The following is a 14,492-nucleotide window of genomic DNA, read 5'->3' as shown; positions in this document are numbered from 1 at the left end:
TGAAGACGCAATAACTAAATTGCGTCCAGGCCCGAACTGACTCCCTGCGTAATTCCATAAGAAAGGAGCAGACCTTTTGGCCGTGCACCTCTTGGCACTGTTCCGAGATGCCGCTCAGGACGGTGCCTACCTTTAGACCTCAGAATGGCCACGATTATCCCCATCTATAAACCGAGGAAACCCCCTGAAGATTGCGCTTCCTATCGCCCAATCTCCCTCCTCACATAAAGGTCAAACTCCTGGCAACTATACTGGCTCTCCGTCAGGTCATCACGACCCTGGTGCATCAAGACCAGACGGGTTTCCTACCAGACGGGCGACTAGACAAAACTTGTGAAGGACCCACAATTGGCTCATGGAGGTGCCGGATCGTGAAGATCCCCACATGTTCCTCTCCTTAGACTCTGAAAAAGCATTTGACGCTGTGCATTGGCCCTTTTTAGAGGCTACTCTAGTTAAGTTTGGTATTGGCCCCAAGTTCCAACAATGGATCGGCCTCCTCTACGCGGACCCTCGAGCTCGGGTTAAAATGAATGGACTATTGTCTGACGACTCTCCCATCAGACGGGGAGCCCGGCAGGGATGTCCCTTGTCCCCCCTACTTTTCGCCCTCACAATAGAAATAGTGGTGTGAGAGATTCGACAGAAAATGGAGATACGAGGGTTCCAAATTACACCGACTGACATTGGGGAAGAAAAGATTTCACTCTATGCAGATCTTGTTATATGTTACCTGACCGGATGACACAATCCCCGCCCTACTTGAGCTCATTGGCAAATATGGGTCCTTTTCGGGATATGCCATGAATTGGTATAAATCGGTCATATATCCCAAAAGCCCGGGAGGTTTGGCCCTCTCTTCCTGGGGCCCTTCAGGTAGCGCAGATGGGATTTACGTATTTGGGGATTTATCTCACCACAGACAGAAAACTCTCATATCAAAACAATATTCAGCGGGACGTAACGAACTTTGCACCTGACGCGCTGAGGTGGAAAGCACTCCCCCTCACGATCCTTGGTCGGGCTGCAATGTTCAAAATGATCACCCTGCCCCGTTTCCAATATGCCCTCCAAAATGACTATTTGCCCCTCTCCATGCAGAGATTCCAGGTGATAGACACGGAATTGCACTCCCTGCTGTGGCTCGGGAAGCAATTGAGGATTGCCCTAAGCACGCTACAGTGGAACCAATATTATGGAGGGATATCCTTGCCAGACATCGAGGCCTATTACTGGGCAGAAAATTTGACACCGGTAAACGAATGGATCCACACTTCGGCCGATCATCCCACCCATAGGCTAGAGAGAGACACCATGGCACAACGTTCATGCTTACATTTCATTTATGGGGGGCGAGGTAGGGGTCGCCTACTCCCGGCCACACAAGTAAAATTGGAAGTCTGGCACAGAGCGAATAAGGTAATGGGCTGGGCATGCAAACCGACACTGATCTGGCACTGCACCTGGTTGAAGGAGCTCCACAAACTAAGGGGCTTTGGGGGTTGGGATGCCATCGGCATCTCCAATATAGGTGACCTAATGGCCAAGGGAGGAATCAAAAATGTCAGGACACTTGTGACAGAGTTTGGTTTACACACTACCCAAATGTTTAAATATGCACAGCTGAGACATGCCTGGACAGCCGAAAGCTCGCTCTCCTCTTCTCTGCCGGACAATGCCCCGTTGTAGGGGCGCCTATTGCAGGAACAGATGTCCCACAAGGCAGCCTCCCTAACATACAGAACCCTGAATAATAACATGCCAGACTGGGGAAGCTGAAGGAAACATGGGAACAGAACCTGGGTGCGCTAGAAACAGTTGACTGGGAGGCGGCCCTGTGCAACACAAGGAAGTGGCTATTAAATCTCGCCTTCGACTCATCCAATATAAGATATTGCACAGAGTGTATTACGATAGGGCCCGACTCCATCGTATGGGACGAGCCAGTGAACTGCATTGCCTGAGATGCAGACAGCCACAGGGGGACTTTTTCCATACTATCTAGGACTGCCCCGTCATCCAGACGTACTGGGAGAATTGAGTAAAGTATTGGGCGAAACATAACCCCTAGATCCCAAATCTATACTATTGGGCATACCCGGAGATGTTGATCTGGGCCGCCTACAGCTCATCTTTGCACTGCTGGCACTGGTGGTAGCGAAGCAAGACGTGGCCCGCACCTGGGGGCGATGCTGCCTCCCCAGCTAGGGGAGTGGAAGAGGGGGATGGACATATATATGGCGGCAGAAAGAGTTACATACATAGCGAGAGGGTGCCCACGGAAGTTCCGTAAGGTGTGGGGAAAATTGAGAATATATATAGAATGGATGGAGGGCTGGGAGCTGACTAGCCACATCACAGCTTTGGGGCCAGACCGTGTTTCTGCCAGGGAGCCACTGGGCCTGTTTCTCAGACTTTTGGGGAAGACGAGGGATGTGGGGAAGGCCTTGCTAGAATTGATACTTGCTAGGGGACTGCAGATCTCCCCGGCCTGAAGAAGTGAGGAGGTGACATGTCTTATGATGTGGATCGTATATAACTATCTTTGCACAACTGTGATCAAATGTGACATACTTATTGTTTTGTATTGGTTTAAAATGCAAATAAAAATATTTAAAAAATAAATTAAAACATTTTTTTTATATCTTTATTATTATCCTAAACACATGCTAACTTCTACAGCTCATGAACTATTTCATCATGCGCTTATTTAAATTCTTAAAAGAAAGACTCTTTCATAAAATAAAGGGATATTATAAAATATGTACTTATCTCTGTATGAGCAGCAACAAAAGAAGGAAAAGGATGCCAGGGTTCCGTTTATATACATGTTCTATGTTATAGACTTTGGTTAATGTTCTAATTCTAAATTATTCATGTTTCTGTTGTGTGAGGAGCAATAAAGGATTATTGCATAATATTGGCCTCCGAGCCTTGCCATAACATTTTATTTTCAGAGTGTTTTTGAGTTGCTTAATGAATAAGAGGATCAATTTGGGTGAGAGGTGGCTGTGAATTTCGTTAAAGAGTGCTGGCAGAGGGCTGTAGGAAAGTGTTTCCATTGGATGACAGGGAACACAGGTGCAGAGGTTGGGGCTGCAGAAGGCAGCCGCCGTTTTCAAAGTCAGAGTGATGTAAGCTGATGGTGCAAGGGGAGTGGATAGGTTTAATAGGCAACAGCAATGAGATCCAGGTGAGTGTGCTGAGGAAGAGTGACTGTTTTTCAGTAATGTAATGGAACGAGGGAAACAGTAGGTGCAGCCACCTTCCAATGCTACACAAACATGTTCATAAAATAACCTAGAAAGAATATGTGTAAACCAGAGTCAAGAAAGAAGACACACCACATATAGAATTAAGAGGGCTCAAACATTAAGGTGTGTATAATGAAGCAACTGCACACAAAGTGAAGTAAACTAACTCCACAACAGATTACCAGCCTGTGCCTCATTCATGATAGCAGTAGCTTTTTAGGAATGCTTATCTTAGACTTCCCTGTGTCACCGTTCCTCAGCCTCTGCATCACACTTTTCACCAACTTTACACCCCCCCCCACAAGTAGTTCACCCAAAAATGACTACTACTTCCCATCTATTTCTAGAACATGTTTGGCTTCCAAAGAACTTGGAAAGATGGTGCAATCAGGTAACCCAGCCCATCAAGCTCCTTTGCTGCTGCTCTCACCTACACACTGTTCTGTTTGTCAGCATTTACTTTGGCCTGGGGTCAAGTGCCAAGCCCACAAAAGAGGTGTTTTCAAGACTTGGAAGACCATTCATGCTAAGGTCAACTTGACATCACAAGCCTCTTTTCACAGGATACTTGGCCACTGTGGTAACTGAACAGTCCAAACCTTTTCTGCACTGACAGCTAGTACAATTCTTTCCTGATCACTGTTGTTCCTCACGTTATTACCCATGGACCCAGTGTTGTCTATGCATCTTGAAAAAGAGAACCTCCTACAGCAAAAGATGTATCAAGAAAGCACAACCATCTATCCATATTTTGTTTTGCTTCTCTGCAGATGAAATCGCAGTCAGTTTGCTGATTCTGGCCTGTGCAATGATCTTGTGTCTGCCATTGATCATATACCTGATGAAGCAGAAGTAAGTTTGTCAACCAACTTTCTGTGTAAAGTAAAGTAAAAATGCATTTATTGAGCGCGTAAATCACCCGAAGGTCTCAGAGCGCTAGTAGATCCTCCCGACAGAAACACAAAACAGGAACTGTAGGCTGAAGCTAAAAAAGCCAGGTTTTAAGATGTCTACGGAAACTCAGGTGATCGGGTTCTATCCTGATCTGGAGGGGCAGAGAGTTCCAGGCTTCGGGGGCAGTTTTACTAAAAGCCCTATCACCATTTCTAACGTACGGACCCTAAGAACAAATAGCAGACTTACTTGATGATCTGAGTGATCTTGCCGGGTTATGGGCTTTGAGCTTTTGTTCTAGATAGGTTGGGCCATGTCCATTGATAGTTTTATGGACCAGGCAGCATAGTTTGAATTTTATGCGCTTCTGTATTGGGAGCCAGTGCAGGGTTATTAGGCAGGGCAGTGGCGGGGTAAGAGGTGGAAGGTCGAGCACCAGCCTCGCAGCAGTATTCTGAAGGACCTGTAAACGAGCCAGAAGAGTAGCATTTATTGAGGACAGGAGTGCGTTCCCATAATCTATCCAGCTGACAATGAGCCCCTGCACTATGGGCATACAGGATGAGAGGGGAATCCACTTGAAAATTTTCCTCAAACTACGCATAAGGCCGAAGCTGGTGTGGACTACTTTATTTATGTGTTCAGCCATGGATAGCTTATTGTCAATTATTACCCCCAGATTCCTAACTGAGGATTTGGGAGAGGGGCAGGGACCGAGGGAGACTGGCCACCATTCATCTGACCAGATCTTGTCGGCCTTTCCAAAAAGCACGATCTTCGTCTTGCTGGCATTAGGCATCAGGAAGTTCTCTGTCATCCAATTATAAATGTCAACCATGCAATTTTTGAACCTCAGTTTGGTTTCATCTGGGTTCTGATTGATTGTAATCAATATTTGGGTGTCGTCTGCGTAGGACACGGTTCCAAAACCGTGTGCTCGAATAACCTTTGCAAGAGGGGATACATACAGGTTAAAGAGCGTAGGGCTCAATATTGATCCCTGGGGGACACCCATGTCATTGTCATGGTAGCTGGAGGAATGGGTACCAACTTGGACCTTAGACCGCCTGTTGGACAGATAACTTTTTAGCTATAGTAACGCAGAGCCCTCGACACCAACCTCAGCAAGACGCTCTAAGAGAATAAGGTGTGAGATGGTGTCGAAGGCTGCGGATAGATCGAGTAGTAGACGTTATGTCAAAGTAGAAATTCCCTTTGGGCACATTCAGTATAGACCAACTTCTCAACCCAGATTCAACAATAAACAATCAGACACATTAAAGAGCAATGCATAAGAAACAAGATTATGTAAAAACAGTAAATTCGGTATACACAGTTTATTTATACTTAAAACAACAATAAAAAACAATTTAAAATTATATAAAAACTTGGGAACACAGAGAATAAATCAAAGGAACAAATCAAATACATGAATTCATTCAATCTATTTCCTAAAGCTGTAAGGGAAAGTGCATAAAGGTATATTCAGCGACAATCAGAATATTCCTAAATTGATACGTGTTTATGCTATTCCCTTAGTTTCGACGCTTTTCAACGGACAAATAGTATATGGCCGCCTTCATCAGGAAAATATTGACTGTCTTCCCAAGATATCTTGTAGACAAATACTTATCATCAGAGTAGGGGAATGAAACCTCCTTTCTCTTGGTAGTAATGAGGATAATAAAAGTAGACGCGGATTGTGTGGACAATAGTGCAATAAATCCTATTTAGTTTGTCAGAACTCCAATGGCTGGGAATAAGATAGTTCTTTACGAGTAAAAAGAACGCTTCTCGATCGTTATTGAAGGTCCCCACTACACGCGGTACACTGTCCAGATCGCAGAAAAGTAGTACAAATCCGTATGTCTAGCAGAATTTGTAAGATTACACATATTCCTAATTATATACGTGCTCACGAGTTAAGGGCCTCTTTCGTCTTTTCCTTCTCGTAGTATGCAGCCTCTTAGTTTAAAATGCGTCTCGTGTCCCGCGTGTGGTCCGGTCGTCTTCAACAAAAAGATAGATCGAGTAGGACAAGTATGGCCGACTGGTTTGAATCCAGCGTCATTCTTACGTTATCGACAATTTCAAGCAAGGCGGTTTCGGTGCTGTGGGATGCCCTAAAACCCGACTGGGAAGGGTCGAAGAGTTTGTTAGTCTCAAGGTATGTAATGAGCTGTTTGTTAATCAGAGACTCCATGACCTTCCCAAATAGGGGCAGGAGGGAGATGGGCCTATAATTGGAGAGTAATTATGGATCAGCTGCAGTTTTTTTAGGATTGGTCTTATTATAGCCTCCTTCCAGTGCAAGGGGACAGAGGAGTGCAGTATGGACTGATTCAAAATATTGGTGAGGACAGAGACCAGGGCAGGTGCAATTTTTGCTAGAATTTGAGGGGAGGTTGGATCTCTAGGGGCTCCTGACTTCATTTTGTACAGGATTGCCTCAACCTCTGTTACTGAGCAGAGTGAAAATTCCATGACTGTAGACATTCGACTACTTGAGACCCTGCAGCTATTTGTGGGCGAGACTATGGTCTGAGATAGAGGGAGAGGTTGAGGAAAAAGTTTGTGAATATCGTTGATTTTTTCGTGGAAATACAGAGCCAGGGACTCCACCCATTCTTTTGATTCATTGAGTGGCTGCTGACAGGCAGGGGGATTGGTGAATTATTTTACTATTCTATAAAGCTCTCTCTGTGAATTTGCCGCCTAGGTTATCCTATTGTCGAGGTACGCTTTTTTTGCCGAGGCAATTCCTTTCATGTAGGACCTGTGCGCCGCCTTGTACTGTTGCCTGTCATTTAAGTCTTTAGTTTGGCGCCATTTCCTTTCTGCTACCCTGGCCGAGTGTTTGACCATCTCTAGATCCGGCGTAAACCAAGGAGAGTTTTTGGCAGGAGGCCTAGATGATCTTTCCGGGGCTATAAGGTCTAATGCCGAGGAAATTGCGGATTCAAGCTCCATTGCTGCTATGTTGGGATCGGTTGTATCAGTGATGGCAGGAGGGGAGATGTGCACAGCAAAGGAGTGTGAGGTGATCTTGTTCCATGGTCTACTCAGTTTTCCATGAATGGTTTTTTGGGGTTCAGCCTGGGTACCTATCATACCAAATTTTATTACGAAGTGGTCTGTCCAGAAGACTGGGGCAATCTGATTAATTTCTACTTTGGTAGAGTTGGTGCATATGAGATCAAGTGCATGACCTGCATTGTGCGTGGGACCTGTCGGGAGAAGACGTAGTCCTAACGAATCAAAGCTAGTGATAAGTTCTATGGTATGAGGGTCCAGAGTTTGATCCATATGATAATTGATGTCCCCTAATAGAAGGAAGTTCCCTGAGACTAGGACGTAGGGAGCTATCGCTTCCACAAGTTTATTCACAAAATAGCCTTTGGCTCCTGGGGGCCTATAGATAAGAGCCACCTTCCATGACTAGTTGTTACCAAGGGTCATGGTGGCAATGCACATTTCGCCCCAGCTCTCTAAATAGGAATCATTAGAATGGAGCTTGATGGTAGATTTATAGATTATAGCGGTTCCACCTCCTTTTTTGCCTGGACGGTCGAGCCTGTGTATTTTATAAGCGGGAGGCAAGGCTACCGAAATATCGGGAGAGGATGACTCTTGCAGCCAGGTTTCCGTGATAAATAATATATCTGGATTGCCTGAGTCGAGAAGCGCCCATATTTCCAAGGCGTGCTTAGGTAAAGATCTGGCGTTGCAGTACATGCAAACAAGATTTGCCTGAGGCTGGGAACTGGGCTTACTGTTGTGGTGATTTACCGTTAATGCCTTGTTTCCATTACCACGTGTAAAATTGCTCGCATATTGGTGTTTTATGGTGTTCTTGCCGGCTGTATTTAGGGAGTGGAGCTCCTGATTAGTGTAGCGGATAATGCCCATTAGGAGTTCGAAGCCCAGGAGGGTAGAGGGCTAAGTTGGATGGATAAAAGAACAGAGTACGTGGCGTCTGGAGTCGGCGGGGAGCGGACGGGCGCAGACGGGCTTGCCTTTGGCGCGCCTTTGGCGCGCCGCTGCGCACGTCCGCTCGGCGCACTGCCAGATAAAGGTAAAGTGGGCGGGACCGCAACAGTGATGTGGAGCCCTAGAGCGCTAACCCTGATTGATCCAGGGAGCTCAGGCGCCTGGGGGAAGGTGTTTAGCCCCTCCGCTCAAACGGCACAGGCCGTGGCGGAACAGGGGGACACCGAAGGTGCAGGTATGTGCAATTCAGTTTTAAAAGCAGTACAATATAAAAATAGGTACAATTCTATTTTGCAAGCGAAGCAAGTACAAAGATTTAAAAACACCGGCAGAGACTGCCTGAGCCTGCGGTGTCGTCTGATGTGAGGATTCTACTGCTGTGTTGAACTGACTGTTAACTCTTGAGTGGTTAAATATTTTCTTTGTATCCCTGAAAGAATGAAGAATCAATTCTGGCCAACTGTACCTGACCCAGCCAACAGCACTTCAGGAAAATGGATTCCCGCTGAGCTACAGGAGGTAATTAGATGTATTGCAGCTTCATTGTGTTGCAACATAGAGAGATTAATTCAGTAGTAAATGGGTTCATTATCAAGGAGAGGTATAGAGGCATTTGATTCTCAGGAAACTCCTGATTCACTATAGACCAGCCTGGCTCCCACTTTCCAATATAACTATTGTATGCGGTGGTGCAATGGGCAGGGAATTCATCAGACTAACTGGGATCGGTAGTTCATTACCATGCATCATTAATTTATTTACAAGTCCTTGGTCAATACTGGTGTGCAGTATATTGACTGACAAGCTTAATATACTTAAAACATACAAGATTTGCAGTATGTTATTTTGTTTTGGTTGTCCACTGTAAAACACTGAGATTACCGCTCCATGCGCGCAACGGCCGGGAGCTGTCGTGCGCAACGGTGCTCGTGTGCGCACGACGGCTCCCGGCCGTCATGGAACATGGCCCCGTAAATCCCTCTGGTGCAGGCACCAGAGGGATTTCTATTCCTCCCCTGTGACCTCGGGAGCTGGGGAAGAGCTTCCCTAACTCCCAATGCCACCCCCCCTGTTTCAGTGAAATGACGATTTGCGCCCACGTCCCTGCTTGGGGATCACCCCATATTCAGTCTTCTGCCCCCCCTGGGGGGCAGAAAGCCCACAGGATGCCAGGGATTTTTTTGGGTGAAATTTCAATGAGGGTGGGGCCAGCCCAAAATGGGCACGCCAATGCGTGTGTGGGTAGGCATAGTGGCTGCAACAGGAAATGGCCCAAATCGTACTGTGGAGACTTCAAAATTACCTATAACAAAACTACCTGGTGTTGGGGGGGGGGGCCGGGTTTTTTGGCCCCGGGTTCTGCCGCCATCTAGGGAAACCTACCAAACACGCACATTTCTGAAAACTAGACACCCTGGGGAGTCAACTCTATCTATTGGATACATTCTATGTACTCCGTCTATTGATTGGTCTGTTTACATACATGCTGTTTTTCAATCTATCTTTAAGTCTACCTATTGACCGAGTCCTCTGTTGATCTAGCTAGTCTTTTATTTTTCTTATTGATCTACCTGCCTATCCACCCAACAGTGTGACCCTTCTGTCAAGCTGCAGGTATATCCATCAGTATTTCTTTTTGTCTGTTTGTTCATCTATTGATCTATCCATCTATCAATCGATATGTCTGTTACTCAATCTTCTTTTGTACTGCACTCTTTATTTGCTATACACAACTTCTCACTGTCAGAGACTTGATTCTGAAATAGTGTCAGAATAGCATAACAGCGAAAAGAAGGGCACAATAATTTGAATGAACTTTTTTTATTTTTAAGGAAAATAAACTGCCATCTGACACGAGGGAGCCGCAACAGGTTATCACCTGTGACATCACCATTCTAGAAAGGGATGCAGCACAGCAGAAGAACAGATCCAGAGACCACCTTGAGGATCCTCTGAAGAGCTTCATCCACATGCACAAGGAGGACATTCTAGGGTCTTTGCCTCAATTCAGCGACCATAAACCGAGATCCTATGTGAACACAAGCGAGTCTGTACAGTATGCCAAGGTAATAGTGGATAGCTACCGGGGCCAGCGTGCACCAGCCCCGCTGTACCTACGCTCGGATTCCACACAGCCCCTGCTTGGTGACATGACACCCAGCCCCAAACCCTATGAGAATCTGTGGTTCCACGGCACGCACCGAGAGGAAGATGGCTCACCAGTCTTCCAGGAGGACAATTCCTATAATGAGTCAGAGTCCCTGATGGAATTCCCACTCCTGCAGGGGCTGAGGATTGAAGGAAGTGATGACTTGAGTGCTTTACCCAACTTTAGAGCTTTGGCATCGAACAATAAGTGATTTGAAGGTGTTTGTGTGTGTGTAAGCAGCTAATCTCTTTAAGGACCGCTTGAGTGAGGAGGTGTACCAAAGGAGGACTACAGAGAACAATTGTAGCTTAGTCACAGACATTTTAACAGTGATGGGTAAACTGGCTTATATGAAAATTCGGAGCCTTCCCCCAAAAAATAGCTGACCTTGAAACTTGATAGGGCAGGACATACACAGAACTGTGCAGGGCCTCTGAAAGGTCAGTTTGACTGGTGCAGAGTCAGTCAGAGGCCTTCTCTGCAACAGCTGTAAGGTCCTTTCAGGGACTTGGATCAGCCTTAAATCTGCTCTATTTCTAAATAAGCCCATTCACCTCTGCACATAAACTTGCTCCAATTTCACTGCTTCAATAATGCGAGGTAAGGCAGCAGCCTTGGGCCTCCACCTACTGGCAGCACCAAATTACTGCGGAAAGAACCCCAAATAGTCTTTTTTTCAATATATAACATTTGCTTCAGCAGGTAAAATGCTACTTTGCCATAGCCATTGAAAATCCTTGCACCGCTCCTGTGTACAGGGTTGTTTTTCTGGTTGTCCAAATGTCTTTGTACCTGTGAAGATAAAACATGCATCTATTCCCATAACAAAACCGTCTGGGAAATGCATGTGCGACTAATAGTTAGATCAGGAAGAATCGCTGTATGGCTGCATGAAAGTACGGTACCCCATGTTGCATAGAACACTTTATGGGAACAATTCTGTCCATTTTACTACATTTAGGTCAAAGCTATCCACATGCAGCCAGGAAGGTCACAACTGTCCACTCACAGACAAAGCCCCGAAGGTCAACACTATCAACATAAGCAAAGAGAAAGGAAAGTCAAACTATTCACTCACATGCACACAAAGACAGGAAAGTCGTAGGGTCAGTGGGGACTGCTACACGTTGTTCACTTTTTACCCAATGATTTAATGCCAAGCCAAGGATTCCTTGGCTAATTTTTAATGTGCGCTTCTAAGAATGACATTCATTTTATGTAGCTCTGTTGCTGGTATTAAGTTTCCATGAGTGGCACGGTTTGGCAGATAAAAAGAATGAAGCATACATAAATGTATTGACTGGTCCAGTATCACACAACATGACTAAGAAGGTAGCCAACATTTTCATTCAGGTTCCAAAGTTCCAAAGATAACAACTTGTCACTAGATCTCAACTTTTCCCAAGTGACCAGACTCAAGCCCCTGAGCTGTCCTATTTTTAATATGACAATCATAAATCCTCCACTCTCTACAAAAATAAAAAGGTTCAGGCCTATACTACGCAATTATACGCTCTAATAACAATTTAGCACGTAAAAAGTAATTTAGAGTTTGACTAGATATACCAACCCCAGATATATAATTTTCTGAGATTTAACTTAAGTATTAAGGGGATGGAGAAATACTTTATGAGCAACTATTCCCAGACAACAGTTCCCAACGCCACCAATCAGTAACCACACAGAAAAAGAAAGATGAATCTGTTTTTTACTAACACACAAACAAATGCCGGCCTGTGCCTCTGTGACTTTGGCCTGTGAGACGATAAAGCGGTCCATTCACAAACTGCACATGAGGCCATTTGGGAAGTGACTATTTTTCTAATTGCAGATTTGGTCACATTGTCAGTTCTGTCATAGCAGATGCTTATTCTACTTCATTGCCAGAGTGGGCAATTTCCCTGGGCCTCTACCTTTTAGGAGTCCCGCTGGAAAAGTGAACTTTCTCTCTATTTTATTTCTGTCTATTCCATTCGTAATCTAAAATTGTCTCCCTACCTTTAATTACTCTGACTCTCTCTCTCTCTCTCTATATACAATGACATCTTAAGGTTTTTGGGGTCCCAGGCAAGAATTATTTTAACAAACATTTAAAGTATAATTTGGTATTGTTGGGCATCATGTAGGCTTGATTTAGCAGGAAATTTGTAATAACATTCAAAGCTTTTCCAAACAGGGGCCCAAAAGTATGTCTTGTCCACGGCTCCCAAAACCCTTAAGATGATAGTTCCATTCTTATGTTCCGAATTGCCAGACCGTATGGTACTGTCAAAAAGAACCTTGAGGAGATCCTAATAGGGAAAAATATATTGCAATCTTCAAAAATGTTATTAGTTTTTGTGGGGAAAAGAGTCAAATTGATGGGGAAAATTTAAGAAACCTGTGAAAACTATGATGAAAAAATATGTATACTGGTTTTCTTGATTTAATGTTAAAAACATAAAAGAAAATGTGCTGACTTTATTTGTTAGATTTCAACATTCCTGCAAGATAGTTGAAATGTCTAGGGTTTCTGTTCCAGTCCTGCACATTTCTTTGTATTTGCCCTCTGTGCGTCATGATGCTATAATGTCTGTACGACTTGCCCACATCTCTCACAAGCCTCGCAGTGTCACGATGCAAGGATCTCTGCACCCTTCCTCGCCGTTCATCAGTCTTCCTTACCCGTTTGTGCCAATAGGAGCACACACACTGCTTGCCACATTCAGAGATAGGGGATAAGAGACAGTCTGGTCTGGAAGACAAGGTAACTCTGGCCCAGTGGCTTCCTAATTGAGACTTACAAGCCCTCAACACTCCCACGCACTTGAGTTGCCATTATAGTACATTAGTGTTGCAGTATGAGCTAGCCTTTAGTGCTAGTCAAGACTACTCCTTAATATTAATTTATTGATGCCTCCCCTATTGTTATTTCTATTTAATGAAAAACTGTAATTTAATTCTGTTGTTTTAGGGCTCGCCTGCCCACAGTACATTACTTCACTCTTGCTTGCGAGCAGTATTGTTTACAATAAAGGGCTTGTAGCCCGCATGTTGCTTAGCATTTGTTGGCTTCAATGTCAATCTTCTTTTCTGCGTCCTAAATGTTAGACGTGTGCCAAGCGTCACTTTCTTTTCTTTCAGTGGAGCCTGGACTAACCTCAGATTGCTTCCTCTTGCTTAGTGTCAGTTTGCTGATTGTGCTATGATTCAGGTACTACTTCTTACACTGCTGCATTTTTATATACCTTTTTTTAATATCACTTATCACCTTACACATATGAGTGTCAGGACACTTTCGCTGTTTCGCTACATTACACTATGCCACACCACTCCACTCTAAAGCACTCCACGCCACACCATTTTACTCTACTCTACGCCCCTCTACTCTGTGTGCCACTCTACTTTACGCCACTTCACTGCACACCACTCTATGCCACTCTCCTCTATGCCACTCTATTCTATGCCACACTACTAACTTTAGCCATGCTGAACAGCAGCCACACTGCTGTACAACATCGCTAAAAGACATTGGCAAAGATAGTAGCTCATGCATAGGCAAGACCTATTGTCTTTGCCAATGCTTGTGTATTTTCTCACTTTTATTCTTTCTCTCAACACAATCAATTCTCATACAACCATGTTTTAAAAAATATGTATTTTTCTTTAATATATTTTCAAACATGTACAGTATAGATTATTGCTGAAAATGATCACTTCAACATTTCCACAGGTATGTGAGAAGACTCATTTGTATGTCTTTAAAATGGATATCTAGCAAAACATATTTGGGTATCCTACACATTAATATATTTCCTAAGCATATGTTACCTCTCGGAGACAATATTACAAGTTTTTGTGTTACTCTGAATAAAACATATTTTAACATAATAATTCTAAATCTCCATCAGACTATCAGCATTCCAAAAATCGCACAGACTTTGTACTCTCTGTTTTAGCTACTAGGTGAATCTTTTTAGTCAATGCTTCAGCTACTATGTGAATCTATGCCTTCTTCAGGAAACATATTCAATCTTGGCATCCATTAAAATCTTAACATTTCTTGAAATGTGTAGTAGAGGAAGATTAGGAAATGAGTCATGTTGTTGAATATCTTGATATTTAACTTGCGGCTGCATGGGGGGCTGCTTCCAGTGAGGGCAGGTGGGCTGCTTCCAGTGAAGGCAGGTAAAGTTTAGAGATATATTTGTTCTAATATAGTGTTT

At 44.3% G+C, this 14,492-nt stretch overlaps 1 protein-coding gene across 2 annotated transcripts in view; it reads left to right on the top strand.

The window, feature by feature from the left end:
* CSF3R (colony stimulating factor 3 receptor) overlaps positions 1–10,645 on the top strand; it is a 202,822-nt gene extending 192,177 nt beyond the window's left edge. For both annotated transcript variants that reach the window (XM_078681208.1, XM_078681207.1), the window contains exons 14-16: positions 4,025–4,106; positions 8,576–8,657; positions 9,971–10,645. In XM_078681208.1, the coding sequence (XP_078537334.1) occupies positions 4,025–4,106; positions 8,576–8,657; positions 9,971–10,498 (692 nt within the window). In that variant the 3' untranslated portion in view covers positions 10,499–10,645. The remainder of the gene's footprint in view (positions 1–4,024; positions 4,107–8,575; positions 8,658–9,970) is intronic.
* The last annotated feature ends 3,847 nt before the right edge of the window (positions 10,646–14,492 follow it).

The sequence above is a fragment of the Lissotriton helveticus genome, chromosome 3_1 (genome assembly GCF_964261635.1).
Source record: "Lissotriton helveticus chromosome 3_1, aLisHel1.1, whole genome shotgun sequence".
NCBI classification, from domain to species: Eukaryota; Metazoa; Chordata; class Amphibia; order Caudata; family Salamandridae; genus Lissotriton; species Lissotriton helveticus.
Note: the sequence above shows the minus strand (reverse complement) of the source record. Positions and strands in the feature narration are given on the sequence as shown.